This window comes from Glandiceps talaboti, chromosome 13 (assembly GCF_964340395.1).
Source record: "Glandiceps talaboti chromosome 13, keGlaTala1.1, whole genome shotgun sequence".
Lineage (NCBI taxonomy): Eukaryota > Metazoa > Hemichordata > Enteropneusta > Spengelidae > Glandiceps > Glandiceps talaboti.
This window is the reverse complement of record NC_135561.1, coordinates 24,212,636-24,229,969: the sequence shown is the minus strand read 5'-3', so window position 1 is coordinate 24,229,969 and position 17,334 is coordinate 24,212,636. Positions and strand designations below refer to the sequence as shown.

The following is a 17,334-nucleotide window of genomic DNA, read 5'->3' as shown; positions in this document are numbered from 1 at the left end:
TAAAAACAAAAATATCGCGTCCAGAAAACTCAATTGGGACACAAAATCGCACCGTCGATACTAATAGCGCGTCACTGTGATAGATACGCGACATCATATCTAAGCTTTTGTTTACTACTAACGTACAAGGCGCATACTACGCATGTCTGTTGCTGCCCTCAGGCGGCAAGGTTTATCTGCATCATGCCCCTTTCAAACAGTGTCTATGATTGGTTGCCGACATGAAGGCAGGCGCTCATCGACAAATCAACGGAGTTGATACAGTAAATGTTCATTACTGATTAGTCACACGTACATGTGTACGTAATGGAGCTTTCAAAGACGTCGGGTGCCAGTACGAGTGCAATCTGATTAAAATCTGATATTAGATAGGCTGGTTTTCCTGTATTTACCTTTATTCCATCGTTATTGCGTCTTTTTCGTGAGTTTTTTTCCCCGGGGGAAAAAAAACTGGCATTCGCCCGGCGGAAAAAAACTCACGAAAAAGACGCAATAACGATGGAATAAAGGTAAATACAGGAAAACCAGCCTATCAAATATCAGATTGGTACGAGTGGGACCAAGAAACGCAAATGCTCTATCTTGGACTATTGTACAAAAGTTACTCCTTCGCTGGGAACTAATCTGGATTCGACTACATTCGCTAGTGAGGACGAAGAATGGGTATGTCCTGGTGTAGGTCGCAAGACAAACCGGAAATTTCAAAATAATTGGCTGGCTATGTATGGGTCGTTTTTGCGTCACGATAAGGACAAGGGAGAAATGATCTGCTACCTTCGCAGAAATCTACAGTTAAGGACAATGATGTACAATGCAAGACAAGTATAGGAGTTATAGACCGTTGACGTGGTATTTTCCTATGAAATAAATGTTTCATGAAGTTAATATGTTGATGTGTATGTACTGTGTTTATTTGTACAGTAGCAAATTCTAGTATGAAAGTTGATATGAAATCCATAGGCTTATGATCACAATTATATATATATATGTGTGTGTGTGTGTGTGTGTGTGTGTGTGTGTGTGTGTGTGTGTTACAGTGTATACCAGTATAATATACACATGACGCACATACAGTTGCCATATTTTTACTTCCGTCCCACACAGTTTTCAAATTGTCTCACTCATTTTCTCCAAATGGGACATTGGCTCATGCAGCTCTGGAGCCAGGGTGATCCCTGCATACCCATGCTAATAAGTATATAAAATACAGAAATTAACTTTAAATCATTAAATTCAACCTACGTCTTGTGTATTCTGTCAATTCTTCTGTTCACTAGAGCCACGAAATGGAAAATGGTAAGACAAGCAAACAGATGAGCTCAATATTGCACACATGCATAAACTTTTTACACATTTAAGCAGCTTTCATGTTGCACATTTTACGGCTCGAGTGAATGTTAAGACAAGAAACGACAGAATAGACAAGACATATGTTGCATTTAATGATATACAATGTAAACTTATTCTTAGTATTTTGTATTGTCATTAGCAAGGGTTTGTGTTGGTTTTATTCCCAAACCATGTGAAAGAAATCTGTTCGAAGTCTCGCTATTTACAATAGGGAAAAGTCATAGCGGATAGGGAAGTTGTGTCGAACCTCATACCATATACATCCAGAGCTAGGATGTCAACTAATTAAAGTACTTTTCAGTATAAGAGCCTTCTGTAAGGTAACATTGTTTTCTTTTCTTTTATTACATACATGTACATATTTTAGCACAACTTAACTTATGAAGTGTAGAAGTGAGCTATATATGTGGTGTGGTGTTTGTCTGCCTGTCTGTCTTTGTCATTTGCACTATTTTTACCTCCCGTAAGGGTACGGGAGGTATTAAAAGGGGAAGGTGTGTCTGTGTGTCTGTCTGTCTGTCTGTCTGTCTGTCTGTGTGTCTGTGTCATCATTTTCTAAAAATCGGCTGGCTCAAATGTAATGAAATTTGGGATATATAATCTTTAAGGTAATAGCTAGACCTGATTAGGTTTTGAGCCAGATCTGTTAATGTTTAATTAGAGAAATTTGCATATTAATGAAATCAACTAATTACGCAATATCTTAAGACTGCATACTTCAATTTCAATATAATTTAGTATATTCGTTTAACATAACAACATACATTTGTCCTATAAAATTCGTTGATGTATCTTACGGCATTAATGAATGATTTGCATAATTAATTATTTTTGGTAATTAGGCTATATCTTAAGAATACATATTTCAAATTCAACATAATTTAGTACACACGTTAACCATAAGAAACACATATGTCCTATCAAGTTTGTTGATGCACCATACAGTGTTAACGAATAATTTGCATAATTAATGATTTTCGGTAATTAGGCTTTATCTTAAAGGCCCGTATTTCAATCCCGGGTCACCGCATTAGGGACTACTCCACCCAGTACACAGCGTCTTATCTGAGCGGATTAACACTCACGTCACCGCGTCCACATATCAATGACAACGATCAAACATTTACTAATCCTGTTATGACAGACACTGTTTCTGCCTGAACCAAAATCATTTATAGTAACAACGGACATCGGAATCATTTCACTGCGTTGCTAGTCGTTGTGATACTCGAACTGTATTATGTACAGGCTCGCAACGAAACGGCCATATACACATTGAGCTTGAAAGTTCGGCCGACACAGTATACAGCGACTGTGCAGTGTGTGTATTATACCATAGACAATGGATGGCAGTTGTCTACTGCATATAACACTTTTGACTCGACAGAGGTGGCAATTTTGTTTCATTGTAATGTGTCATAATTATGTAACACATATAGTTTTATAAATAAAAGAATGAATTTCACGAAAAAGAACCTTTTGTATGTTTGTTCAAAGATCGGAATACAAATGTACCGGGGAGACAGCTGTGTTGACGTATCACACAACAATGCACTAGCGATGGCAAAGGAACTGTCTGAAGTAAATCGCTGTTTTGTTTATCGTTCATTGCAATGTCCCGAAAGGGTTGAACGGGCCAATTTTATAACTTTACCACTGTACAGTGAATCAAAATATGGAGCTTGGACGACAGCGTATGAATATAACGGGGTGTGCTGTACGCCGGGGATGTACGTACGTGGCAGGGTTGAGCAGAAGACAATTGCACTTACAGCTACACGACTTTTGCAATTGAAACTCATGATCCAAAAAATCTGTTTCGGCACCATTTTGAATAGTATTCTGCCTTCTTTCCTTGTATATTTTTGTCCAGACGTGTTACATTATTTTCTGTTGATGCAGCATGTACTATGTGTATCATAACACGGAAAGTCGGGTTGACGTCATGCTCAGTTTAGATTGAGATAATCGACATACTGCCACTTCCAACGACATGGTGAAAAAGAATGCTTTGTTACATGTAATCAATTCAAAATAATACGCAGATAATGGGCGGAAAAAACCCCAAAATTTACTTCTTTAAAAAAAAAAGATTTACAGGTTCGTTATTATTTCGGGGGAGTTTGAATTTCTTGTGTGATTTGGCACGCTCGGTATGTGTAACAGGGTGTACCGATTTTCAGCCTTCAATGCAAATGCCAAAACCATGTAAAATAGGATGTCATTATTTCCGGGTTTACACATGAGGTAAAAGAAGGGTTTCGATTCCACCAAAAAGTATTACAAGAGAAATCGGCTAAAATATGGGCAATAATGTCATATGTGTTTATAAAAATGATCGCTTGCTAAGAAAACACTTGAGCTATAGATCAACCCGGTACCCGACTACGTGAAGGTCATCGACCCCGGGAAGACAAAGAGAAGATGTCTGTAATTTAATTTTTTTATTTTGGTAACATGTAGAAGTGGTTCAGTTCTTCCGCTCTTAACTATGCAGTTTTGTTTTAGCGATGTAATAAAGTGGTTAGTTACAAAAATCTACTGTTATGAAAAATTGCACAAAATCTCAGAAAAAAAAATGACTGGGAAATGCACACAAGAAAAAGAAAAAAAGAGGATTTTGAGGTTGGCTATAAATAATTCCAGTGTTTTACACCTTTAACCCTGGAAAATTTTAATGATGAATGAAATAAACTAGGGATCTAAAATAATTTTGAGGCAATTCGAATTTCAATTTTCCAGATGACAAATGCCTCCTGATGTTGAGCTTTGACGTTGATGTTAAATTGCTTGCTAATTTGACTAATTTGTAACCATTCACTCGATCCGAGACAATAACACATGTAACCCTACACAGACGACCGGTGTCGCCGACTAAAGTAGCAAGATCCATTCATGTCTGAGCGGCAGATTTATTTTGTTTTAGAAATCATGACAAGGCGGAAATTCGAGCAAATATTTTATATGTTACAGCAGTCGATAAAGTCATGGAGGTAAAACAGACGTGGTCGGCAGATGAATAGCTCATCGGATAAAAACAATGAAACTGCGTGTTGGAGATTATGAAATAAAAACCTGGGAATTTCTCTGAAAACTGCACGAGAATAATAAGATAAGATGGGAAAAATATCGACAGATTATTCTTATTTTTATTTTGTAAAATAATCGATCTTATAATATTTTATTGTCATTCTTTCAATGCCCTCCAAAACATCGCCAAGCTATTGTCGGAACTCTGGGCATTTGTGTAGCGACTATAAATCACAGTTGTTGTTCATGTTCCGGAGGAGACATTCACGTAGGATGGTCTCCAAAACCCTGTTCTAACAAAACTAGGCCGATCAGAATTTAAAACTAAACTCATCGATGGATTGTTGAAAACGAGAACTCCAAACAGTCATCGTATCAATTGTAATTGTACAATTTGCAATGATGCGAAAGTTGAAATCTCCCTGCACACTGAGCTGATCAATATTCATGATATGCCATGACATCATGCATGTCCCGCTTCGAATACGTCACTATTTTTCCCATATAAGGGTAGTACAATGCAAATTTCAGATACATATACAGTGTTCTGCCGAGGCCGCGGCCTTGCGACATTGGCCCCCTAAAATTACAAATGGCGCAATAATTTTCCCACCTTGCGTCAATTTGGCGCATTCATTTTACGGCAGACACCTAAGTCCAGGGCAAACCCCTGCCCTGGCCGGCGTCAATCCCACAAAAAGTATACTGACTCTGTAAGCGACAGTTTTGTTGACATCATATAAGATACAGTGACAACGCGCTGTTCTATTCTTAACATGCAAACAAATGGATTAATATGCAACAAAAAAATTCAACTTTGATAAAACTTAATCTTCAATTGAAACATTAGAACATAATCTTCAATTGAAACATTAGAGGGAAGAGATGAGACGCCGAAATGGACGTCTCTCTTCACGTTTTGTCTACCGACGCATCACTGTCTCGACCTCTGACCTACTCACTGATGTGTGTGAAACACTGAACTTGCTACGGGAAATCGGAACATCTCTCTGCCACATAAGCCTTAGGAAACCAAATTTTATGGGACAGGTTGTGATTGCCATTTGTTGATGGGTTAAATTAATAGAAACAAAATGAGTACATGTGTATTTTGATTCCGACAAAGCTGTGTTAGGGGATCGTGTTGCATGATGTTGACAGTGACACGTGAATGTTGGGCACTGAATCAATGAGTGATCACTGGCATAACCACTCGAGACGGCCGATACATGTGCATCCGGTCAGACATGAAGAATGAACTCAGAGATGAAATCAGAAAATAATTACAGTTGTATTTAAAAATAAATTATTTGAAAGTTTGATTGACTGTATTATTTGTAAGTTTTTCGTTCACATTTAGTACTTTTTAAAGTCAGGGAGTTTATTTTCTTCAAAATGTGGTTTTTTTTTAAACTCTTGTCATGAATTTGAAGAGGGAATGATGAACACAGCAGTGTAACAGTTGTAAAAATACCGCCAATGGCATTGTAGCACAACTGTACAGTTTTTAAAAATGCTAACATGCTAACAATAAGTGTTCATTTGGTGAATGACTATCCAGTTGCCTATCCAACCATGTTGCTATCTTTACGATATATGCTATCATTTGGCTGTTGCTATGGACATGGTCTTGTTGCTAGGCATATTTACATACATATTTTGAATATTTATTCAATTGTCTATTAATCCCCATTGTTATCTTCGCAATATATGTGATCATTTGTCTGTTGCTATGGGCGTGGTCTTGTTGCTAGGCACACTTGCATACATTTTTTGAATGTTTATTCATTTGTCTTCTATTCCTGTTATCTTTGCAATATATGTGATTATTTGGCTGTTGCTATGGGCGTGGTCTTGTTGCTAGGCATATTTACATACATTTTTTGAATGTTTATTTAATTGTCTATTAATCCCCTTTGTTATCTTTGCAATATATGTGATCATTTGGCTGTTGCAATGGGCGTGGTATTGTTGCTAGGCACATTTGCATACATTTTTTGAATGTTTATTCATTTGTCTTTCTATCCCTGTTGTTATATTTGTGAAATACACGACCGTTTGGCTGTTGCTATGGGCGTGGTCATGGTTGCTACGGTATTTGCATACATTTTTTGAATGTTTACTCATTTGCCTACCATATGATGTTATTTGACCAAAATATACTGCCATTTGGTTGTTGCTAAGGGCCAATTTTGTCAAAATGTTTTGAAGAATAACACTCAGAAACATCTCACCAAGTTTCAGACTCGGTGACCAAGTACTTTTTGAGATATAAGTTTTTGACCAAAAATGAACATTTTTACACCTAATTTGCATATCACTCATGGAATCATGGTATGCTTAATATTTCTTTGTCCATACATCCTTAGATACATTCCCATTAAATTTCAGCCCAATCTGCTCAGTATACATTTTTAACCAAAAAGACACATTTTTAGCCCTAATTTGCATATCACTGATGGAATCATCCCGTCATGAACAAATCTTACTTTACACCCCCTTAAGAATGTTCCCACCAAATTTCACACCAATCTGCCCAGTAGTTTCTGAGTTTAAGTTTTTTTGACCAAAAAACACATTTTTTGACCCAAATCACACACCTGTGATGTGATCATTTTGATTTGAACAATTTCCCAACTAACCCAAGGTAATGGACCCACCAAATATCGTGGCAATCGGTTCAGCGGTTTTTGACTTTAAGTTGTTTACACACACACACACACACACACACACACATCCACACACACAGAGACAGACAGACAGATGCCGGGCGATCCCTATAGCACTACTGAACCTCAGTTCAGTTGTGCTAAAAATGAAACAAGTGGTTGCAAGATTAGGATTTCTCAAATTTTTTATTCAATCATATGTTCACTAATTTTGAAGTTGTTCTTTGTCCTTGTCTGAGAAAAGGAATCATAAATTTGAGCATTGCTATTCATTGATAGTCAGATTAAAAATTGTGACTAGCTGGCGGTCCAATCTTTCTAAACAATATATAATATACATGTACGCAGTAGAAATGACTTAAAATAACATAATTGTAATTGCCTTCTTTTTCTAAGGTGTAATGTGTAGTGCACAGTTTTCAAAAAATAGCTTACTGGAAACTGTTATTATGAATGGAATTTGTTTATGTAGTTAGGTAATAGTCTATGTGTAATAGAATATCTCAGACCACGGTATCTCTATAGTGGTCTGAGGTAATATATATAATTTCATAGACAATAAATAATTGACCCCACTCCCTGTCAAATGACCCCACTTTTTGCAACCAGGGGGCCTTTGTCCCCACTAGTTGGAAACCTTGGCAGAACACTGCATATATAGGTCATGAATGACAGCGCTGACTTCAGCTTGAGATCAACGATTATGAACACGAAAGTGTGCCACGCTCCCACCACGTAATTTTACCGACCAAACGTTGATTTGATGGGTAGTGTGCCTAGCTGGTAGCCTCCACACCGTGCTCTTCAGTTATCCTAAATTTCACAATTGGAGTAATTAGTTGAACAGTGAATTTGCTATATATCCTTTATGAACAGTTCACCTCTCTTACTTTGTACGCGGCTCACCAAAATCCGGTCCATATCGACAAGTTTTCTCCTTCATTCGTTTTGGAAAGTTGAAGACTTCACTTGGAAACTATTACACGTAGTACCGGCAAACTATTGTTCTCTGCATTGCTTTCATATGCTTATATTACCATGCAGTATACTAGGCATCTGCTACACCTGTTTAACAGAGTTCCAGCCAATCAAAGGCTTCCAGTTACAGTATGGAATGTCATCAAGTCCTGTCACCTGCAGACTCGACAACCAACCCACAGAGGTAAGCGGGCAGGAATAAATAAACACAAAGTCATAACAAAGCCACAATCAGGTATTCTACCTGATGTCGATCTGAACCCTAACCCCAGTGCACCTGTAGATGACCAATGCAAACCCATAACCAGGAAATGTAAATTACTACTCACTACCTGGAATGTTAGATCCATTTGCAACAAAGCAAGTCTGGTTGGTGATTACATCACAGAAAAGAATATTGACTTGCTTGCAGTGACTGAAACCTGGCTGAAAGAAGATGCAGATCAGCATGTCATCAATGAATGTGTTCCAAATGGTTATTCATTCCAGCAAAGTCCACGACTCAATGCTACAGGTGGTGGCTTAGCTCTTGTGTACAAGTCATCAATAAAGCTTTCTTCACTCCGCAAATTTAAATCCTTCGAGTCAACTGAAGCTACCTTGACCTACCACAATAATACTATTAAATTGATCATTCTCTATCGCCCACCACCCAATTCTAAGAACAAGTTAACCGTGTCAACATTCTTCACAGAGTTTGGATCCATGCTTGAGCAAGTAAATTCATACGATGGAAATTTGTTCATAGTTGGTGACTTTAATTTCCACATTGATAACCATGAAAATTCTAACACCAGAAAGCTGAATGACATCATAGACTCTTGCGGACTTAAACAGTGGGTAAAGAATCCAACTCGCATCCAAGGTCACATACTTGACCTCATCATAACAAAGCCTGATCATGTCATTGATTCCATCTGTGTGAATTACCACCCTCTCTCCGATCATCACCCAATACACGCCACATTAACACTCAGTAAACCAGCACTGCAAAGGTGTCAAGTGGTTTACCGTAAGTTTTCGTCCATTTCTGCGCACGAAATTGCGCATTTCATCGATCAGCGACTTTCATCAGACATCATCAGATGTAAAATCGGCAATTTTGAAATATAATACCAATCTCTCCCTCGTTCTGTACAAGCATGCACCTGAAAAGAAGTTGATCAAAACCATTCGTCCCAACACGGAATGGTATACAAGTGAAATTCATCAGGCTAAAAAGCTGAGAAGATCAAGTGAGCGTAAATGGCGCACCACCAAATTAAAAATTCATCACCAAATTTACAAGCATCACTGTCAACTTGTCAACAGACTGATTTTCCAAGCCAACAAGAAATACTACACTGATCTTATACAGAAAAACGCAGATAATCAGAAGTCTCTTTTTAAAGCAGTATCATCACTGTTTTACAACAAAGCCTCCCTTCCAGCGCATACATCTGTTAATGAACTCGCTGAACGTTTCTCACAGTACTTCGCCAAGAAGATCAAAGACATACGGGCCACTCTAGACACTACAACACTCGTTGAAGAGTTTGATTCTAGTGAAGTATTCAGCTCATCTACTCTGTCAACATTTAAACCAGTCAATATTGATGCCGTCAGGAAATTTATCATGCAATCACCCATCAAGTCATGCTCCCTTGATCCGATTCCTACATCACTGCTGAAACAATGTCTTGATCCACTTCTCCCATTCATTGCAAATGTTATAAACCTATCTCTCTACAAACTAGTGAGGTTCCATCCATGTTCAAGTCAGCCATTGTCACACCTCTGCTGAAAAAACCATCCCTAGATCAAAACATTTTAAAGAACTATCGACCCGTTTCTAACCTACCATTTCTGTCCAAAGTTCTTGAGAAAATAGTTGCCTCACAGATTAACAGCTATCTCAACGAGAATTCACTTCTAGAGCCACTTCAGTCAGCGTACCGCAAGTATCACAGCACCGAAACAGCCCTTCTGAAAGTTCACAGTGACATTTGTACATCACTGGACTCTCGAAAATACGTCATACTGATCTTACTTGACCTCTCGGCGGCATTTGATACAATCGACCACAGTTTACTCCTAAATAGGCTATCAAATCTCGGCATCACGGGTACACCATTGAAATGGTTTGAATCATACCTCAAAAACAGATACCAGGCAGTAAAAATCGAAAACGTCACAAGTGAACCTTAAGCCTCAAGGGTCCGTCCTCGGTCCCCTTTTATTCACAATTTATACAGCACCACTCGGTAATCTGATTCGTCGCCATAACTTAAAGTTTCATCAGTATGCTGATGATAATGAGCTATACCTTGCGTTCTCCCATCAAGATTCACCAACTGCTATTCACAGTATGGAGTCCTGCATCCATGATATCAAGGCATGGATGACACTTAATAAATTACAGCTCAACGACAGCAAAACTGAAGTTCTTGTTATTCGCTCAAAATTCAATCAGCTCCCAGATCCTGTTCATTCCGTCAATATTGGTTCTGCGTCTATCACACCAGTTACAACAGCACGAAATTTGGGTGTACTCTCAGTGTTTTATTTAAGGGCGGTAAGTAGGTAAAATCTACCGGGGTTCCCACATCATTTTACCGGGGTTCCCCACCTAAACTATGATACATTGCATGGGAAGCACTACCAGTTTTACCTCTTTCCCCCTTTCTGTTACCGGGGTTCCCAAACCTTAGCAAAAACACTGACTCTTTGACAATATCCACATGTATAACCAGCACATCAAGAATACCTGTAAATCAATGCACTGTCATCTCCGCCGCATTGGATCTATACGTCAATATGTCTCAAGTGCGGATTGCTGTACTTTAATTCATGCTGTTGTATCCACTAAACTTGATTACTGTAATTCTTTACTGTATGGTCTCCCTGAATCAGTCACAAACCAACTTCAGCGCGCACAAAACACAGCTGCAAGAATCATCACCCGGTCAAAGAAATATGAACACATAACTCCTACTCTCATCAAACTTCATTGGTTACCAGTTCGTTCTAGAATCGACTACAAGATCTTACTCCTGACTTACAAGGCAATTCATGGTCTTACACCGGAGTACATTTCCGACCTTATACAAGTATACATACCAGCTCGCACCAAAGGACAAAAACCTTCTTACGACAACAAGTTACAAGCAAATCAACTACGGTGAACGTTCTTTCGCTTATGCTGCTCCAAAGCTGTGGAATTCACTGCCAACTGACATTAAACTTGCACCAACTATTGATTGTTTCAAAAGAAAACTGAAGACACATTTGTTTTGTAAAGCCTATGGATTAACCATCCAGCGCCCCTGAACAGAACTTTGCCTGGATTTTGGCGCTCTACGAATTATTTTGATTGAATGATTGATTGATTGATTTTTATGGTAACCACATAACTGAAAAATGATATAAAATAACATCAGGCTGTTGTACAGGTTGGTTTGGGCCCAAGCGAGTGGAAAATCGCTCTCATGGATTTTAATTTGCGCGAGTGGTAGGCGAACTGTTACTTATAAATATATTTTTGCATACATTTTATAAATGTTTTTTTTTTTTTTTTTTATTTATTTATTCGGAGCCAACTGGCCATTTGAAAATACAAATAGAAATGAAAATGAATTTTTTTTCTTCACTCGCCTGACTATTTTCAGGAGAGCTATTAAATCACTCGCCTACCACTCGCCTGGATGGTTTCAGGAGAGTGATTTTTAGCTCTCCTGCCATTTTCAAAAGACATGCCCTGGTCGAAGTTTCAGGGCCTCTAATATGCATCCCGAATTCGTCGGAAAATTGATATTCCTAAATGTAATTCCAAAATTTGTTTTGCTGGTACGAAAAAAGAAATGTCAGTTGAGGTTTAGGCGTTTACAGTATCTAAAATGGTGGACGGCGGGTTGAAAATACCCAAAAATAAGGCCCGTGAGCAGCCATTCAAAGTGTAATATCTTTTCTTTTTTTTTAAATCATAAAAAATTGAAAATGGCACAGATCAACTTGGCATGAACAAATCTAAATAGCCTCCCCCAGGGAACATGCACACCAAATATCGAAGTATTCTGGCTGTCACTTTCGGAGAAGATGAAAATAAAAGAAGTTGACGGACACCTATGATTCACTCTACTCTATACCTCTTATACCCACCTATACCTAAAGCTACGCTTTCAGCTTTCGCAGACAGCGGAGCTAAAAATTATTTTGGTAAATATCTAGCTATCAGTTCTTTATAAACTGGACATGTCAAACAAAAATCAATTCATCATCAATGCAGCAAGTATCACTAAAACAAACTCTTTCTAATATAAACATTGTATAAAATGTAATTATGAGTAAACAGTTTGTAATACTATCTAGCTTGAACTTCAAGTTGAATACCGTAGTTCAAACTGTCGAGATATGGCTTGATAACATCAAAAACACTAATCCAAGCTCCCACTTGAGTCCATCACAACGAAATCACGTTTTTCTTGGATATGTACCGACTCGCTGTTGCTACTATTTGATTCAGCCAAGTTTTCGATCACTGAATCCCAGACACGTTTCTCGAAGTGCGTCGCCACTTCATGGACTTCCGTTCTACTCGTGACGTAATGTGACGTCACAACATGGCGCTGTCTGTTTTTTGGAAATCGTACGACAACTTCCGGAGGTCAGCAAGATATTCCCAATTTTTAAAAATAATGATTAGATATTTATATATGCGAAGTTTTATTCAAAATCATTTTTGTTATCTTATTTGCAATTGTAATAAACAGCTTTTCGTAGGCTCTTTAATGAAAAAGTATCTTCTAAAGTATGAAACTTACGCTGTCATTTGCTTTATAATAATAATAATAATAATAATATGATTTATTTCCCAATATTTAAACATACAATATACAAGGAAATAATACAATTACATGATAACGGGAAAGAGGAGATTGGAAGTAGTTATTAAGTAACTAATCAAGTCCATCCCCTTAAATACATACAGTGTACTTAATCAAACAAAATACAATATTTTGGGCTTATGTTCAAAAAACATACGGCTACAACATACAATATATACATGGAAGAAGAATAACTAACTATTAACTAATTATTGTTTACAAAAAAGACTAGACACATGCAAATATTTTTTGTAATCTCGTTTGAATTTGGACCTGTACTGAATATTTCTTATATCAAGTGGTATACTATTCCACAGTTTTGAGCCTGCATACTTCACAGTGAATTGTCCTGTCCTATGTTTAGCTCTTGGGATACACAAGTCATTCCTAATACTTTGTCGAGTTGTGTATGCGTGGTTAACCGGAATAAAAAAGTCTTCGAAAACTTGGGGTGTATTCCTATGAAGTACGTCATATACAAATATTGCTAACTGTAATTTTTGTTGCTGGTAAATGTTTAAGATACCAAGTTTCTCGAATAATAGTTCTGTTGGTGCAGTCCAGTCACTATATGTGATAATACGCATGATACGTTTTTGAATTAGAAAAAGATCATTTAAATATGTGGGGTATGTACTACCCCACACTTCAAGCCCATAGATAATGTGTGGGTGAACAAGAGTATTATAAAGCATGACTAAGATTTGCTGTGGTAAGACAGCTCGAAGTCTGAGAAATACACCAGTTAATTTGCTGATCTTTGTTTTAACATATACTATGTGCTGTTTCCAGGAAAGAAATTTATCAATAATGACTCCAACAAAAGATGTACTATTAACTTCTTGTAAAACCACTGTTTGAGAGTTAACATTCCAGTAGCAACCATTTCTTTTCTAGTATTTTTCATAATGAGATAATTGGTTTTGCCAGAATTGATTGTGAGCTTATTTGCATCACACCACTTGAGGACGTTTTGCAGTTGATTACTTATAGAAGTTAGATTGATTATATTGCTTTTATTTTTAATTGTGTGAAACAAATTAGAATCGTCCGCATACAACCTGAATTCAAAAAAATTTGAAGACAGTGTGATGTCATTGATGTAGATAAGAAAAAGCGTTGGTCCCAAAATGGAGCCCTGGGGGACACCACGTGATTATTCTCTTAGGTGAATTAACTCCATTAATAGTAACAAACTGATACCTAGAGGTAAGATAATTTCTTAACCAATTCAGTGGCAAACCCCTTATCCCATAATATTCGAGTTTTGACATAAGTATACTGTGGTTGATTGTATCGAATGCTTTCGAAAAATCTACAAATAAGCCAACAGTTGTGTTACCCTTGTCAAGTTCGTCCATTAGATATTGGGCAAGGCTGATTAATGACATTTTTGTACTGTGTTGTTTTCGGAAGCCGTACTGGTGTTGATAGAATAGATTGTTGTTTTCAATAAAGCTTAAAATTTGCTTATTAACAATTTTCTCAAATATTTTGCTGAGTAGGGGCAGTATAGAAATGGGTCTATAATTACCCGTTTGTTCTAAGTTTCCTTTTTTATAGATGGGCACAACACGAGCTGTTTTTAGGCCATCTGGAAATTCTCCTTTCATAAAAGACAAATTTACAATATGACATAATGGTTTGGATATTTCCTTTGCAGAATCTTTTACCAGTTTCACATTTATATTGTCATAGCCAGTGGCCTTGTTGCTATCTAGTGACGATAACATGAGTTTGACTTCTTCGTCGGTAACAGGATGAAGAAAGAAAGAATTTTGCATAGGTTTATTCAGATACGACATGTGGTTAGTTAGTAGTGGAGTTGATTCTATTTTTTTCGTAAGATCTTCCCCAATGCTAACAAAATAATTATTGAATTCTTCCACAATATCTGGTAAACGAGTACAAGTAGCAACACCATTCTCAGATGTAATATCCAGTTGCCGAGGAACTTTTATCTGATTATGTTTTCCTTTCCCAATTAATTCATGGATGACTCCCCACGTATGCTTCATATCATTCTGATGTGTCCTGAGAATATTTGAGTAATACATTTTTTTTGCTCTGCGGAGAACACTTGTGAGAGTATTTCTATACTTCTTGTAGTACCTAAGTGCGGGTTCCTTAAAGTTATTTCTGATAAGCTTGCCAAACATCACATGTTTCTTGCGTATGCTTTTCCTGATTGCCTTAGTCATCCAGGGTTTATCATTTTTTCTTTTTTTCCCTTTCTTTTTTGAGTTTAAAGGAGCATGTTTAGCTGTGATTTCAAGAAACTTTGAACTGAAATTACCGTATGCCTGATTTACATCTTGACAATTATAGATGTCTTCCCAAGTTTCTGCACCCAGATCCTGTAAAAAATCCTCTTTGTTTTACTTGGAATAGTCCCTAGATTGGCCACAGTATGTTACTTCTGAGAACAAGGTGTTAAAATTATTCATGAATGCAAAGATAGGCAGGTGGTCAGAAATATCTGCATAAATAGTACCAGAATCAATGGATTTACGGCTTAGATTCTTGAAGAGGTGGTCAATTGTTGTCTTGGAGTGTTGTGTTATTCGTGTGGGAGTTTTAATAACTTGTTGATAGTGCAAACACGAAAGCGTGTTGAGCAGTTTTTCTGAGGTAGTTGAGGGTTGATTCACATCAATATTTAAGTCAACTGTTATAATACATCCATTATATTTGCGTTCAAAATCAATTAGTATCTTCTCAAGGTTTTCAATGAAAATGTCTCCATTTGACTTTGGTGGCCTGTAAATGATGCCTAAAATATAGGATTTACCTTTGTCCACGAATTCAAGCCACAGTGACTCAGCATTTGAAATTGATAAGTTGTAGATTACTTTATATTGCATAGAAAAATGCACAAACACTCCAACACCTCCACCCCTGGCATAATCTCTACAGTTTGTTTCTAAAGAATACTCTGGTAAATTATACAAATCTTTGTTATCTAGCTGCCAGACTTCAGTTACAGCAATGAATTTGAATTTAGTGTCGATACAGTTTTCATACACATGCTTAAACTCAGGAAAATTTTTCCTAAGGGATCTGATGTTAATGTGAGATACAGAGAGTACGTTTTTACATTTTGTGAAGTTCATATTAAACTCTGGAATTGAATAACCAATACTGTTTAGAGTAAAAACATCTTGATCGGGTACGTTAATCATATAGCTGGTTTAAAGAAAGTTCATGAAGTGCAAAATTCAGTGAGATTTAATTTAGTTTGATATCTTGAGCAGGTCATCTTCATTTCTTATAAAAACTGATGCAGTACCTTGTTCTTTCTTCACGTAAATGTTGCCATTGTGTGTCCATAAGAACTTGTATCCGGATTTCTTTCGTTTATCGTTGACTTCTTTTAGCAGATTTCGTTTCAGAGGTGTAAGGTTCTCATTTATGTATATGTTGTTCTTTGATCTGTAGCCAATCATGTCTGTCGTGGTGTTTCGTATGTTCTTTCGCTGTTTGTATACTTTATCACGTTTTCTTCTACTGGAAAACTTGACAATAATCGGTCTCGGTCTAGGATTCCTTTCGCGGTTGTCTTTCCTCCCTATTCTGTGGGTAACTTCTATGTCTTCAGGTGTGATGTCATCAGCGACTCTTTGCAAAACAGCGACAATGATGTCATCTGTATTCTCCTCTGTAGTTTCTGGGATTCCTTGTATTTCCAGGTTCTCTCGTCTGCTATATTGGTTTTGTTCTTCTAAACCTCTTTCGACTTCAGCAATGCTGTGTAGTAGACTTTCATTGCTGTGTCTTAGCTGTTTGTTCTCCTCTTGCAGTGTAGTTATTGACCTGTGCATTTCTTCCACGAGTGTGTTAAAGAAATCCAGCGACGTTGACATCGTAGTCTGCGTAGCTTTGATTTCCTCAATTGACGATATGACTGACGGTAAACATGCCAGCTTCGCCTTGATTTCAGCTAACTGATCGACAATCATTACCATCAAGATTGCGGGGTCTTCACTGGTAGTTTGTTCAGAATCTGTCGGAAATCTTTTTACTTTGCATTTCTTGCACAAAAACAAGTCACCTTGTGTGAAGTTAACACCTTTGTGAGTCGGACAGTCGTTGCATTTCGGCATTCTTGCTATTTAAATGCAAATTACTCTATTTACACAATACAGTTCTTTCTGATGTCGATGTATTTTCTTGTCATTGGCCGTTTTTGTTGTTGTTTTTTTTCCTACTTCGTAGTACAACAAACAAACGCAGAAAGTTCAGAGTTGTTACCTGGGATGTTTACGGAGGCAATGCTAGGACATCTCCCAATATATCATATGTTGTAGTGTCGTAAAATGAGTCATTTGTAGAGCCCATCTTACTTGGCCACTGCCACGTCGAACAGCGCCCTCTATAGCACCCTCTTATATTAATTATCTACGTGTTCAATTAAAATATTGTTTATAAATTCAGCTTTCCTTTAA

The 17,334-nt window shown here is 37.3% G+C and overlaps 3 protein-coding genes across 3 annotated transcripts in view; 1 reads left to right on the top strand and 2 right to left on the bottom strand.

Annotated features, from left to right (window-relative positions):
- LOC144444421 (unhealthy ribosome biogenesis protein 2 homolog) overlaps positions 1–3,345 on the bottom strand; it is a 257,137-nt gene extending 253,792 nt beyond the window's left edge. Inside the window, exons 1-2 of the mRNA XM_078133832.1 lie at positions 3,328–3,345; positions 1,122–1,188 (exon numbers count right to left, since the gene is read on the bottom strand). Of these exons, the coding sequence (XP_077989958.1) occupies positions 1,122–1,188; positions 3,328–3,345 (85 nt within the window). The remainder of the gene's footprint in view (positions 1–1,121; positions 1,189–3,327) is intronic.
- A 4,742-nt stretch (positions 3,346–8,087) lies between these two features.
- On the top strand, positions 8,088–11,191 carry LOC144444420 (uncharacterized). Its single transcript, XM_078133831.1, has 4 exons — positions 8,088–8,744; positions 9,169–9,784; positions 10,352–10,581; positions 10,760–11,191. The coding sequence occupies exons 1-4, from the start codon at positions 8,088–8,090 to the stop codon at positions 11,189–11,191; spliced, it is 1,935 nt and encodes a 644-aa protein (XP_077989957.1).
- Positions 11,192–16,122: 4,931 nt separating this feature from the next.
- Positions 16,123–16,992, bottom strand: LOC144444419 (uncharacterized). The gene has a single exon (XM_078133830.1). It carries the CDS (start codon positions 16,990–16,992, stop codon positions 16,123–16,125), a length of 870 nt encoding a protein of 289 aa, XP_077989956.1.
- Between the last annotated feature and the right edge of the window lie 342 nt (positions 16,993–17,334).

What these genes read in the sequence shown, in the direction of transcription:
- LOC144444419 (XM_078133830.1), bottom strand. Translation starts at nt 16,992, where the DNA reads ATGCCGAAATGCAACGACTGTCCGACTCACAAAGGTGTTAACTTCACA.
- LOC144444420 (XM_078133831.1), top strand. Translation starts at nt 8,088, where the DNA reads ATGCAGTATACTAGGCATCTGCTACACCTGTTTAACAGAGTTCCAGCC. An exon ending in GAGGTTCCATCCATGTTCAA is followed by an intron (nt 9,785 to 10,351) that starts GTCAGCCATTGT and finishes TCTCCCATCAAG; the next exon opens with ATTCACCAACTGCTATTCAC. An exon ending in CAGTGTTTTATTTAAGGGCG is followed by an intron (nt 10,582 to 10,759) that starts GTAAGTAGGTAA and finishes ATGTATAACCAG; the next exon opens with CACATCAAGAATACCTGTAA.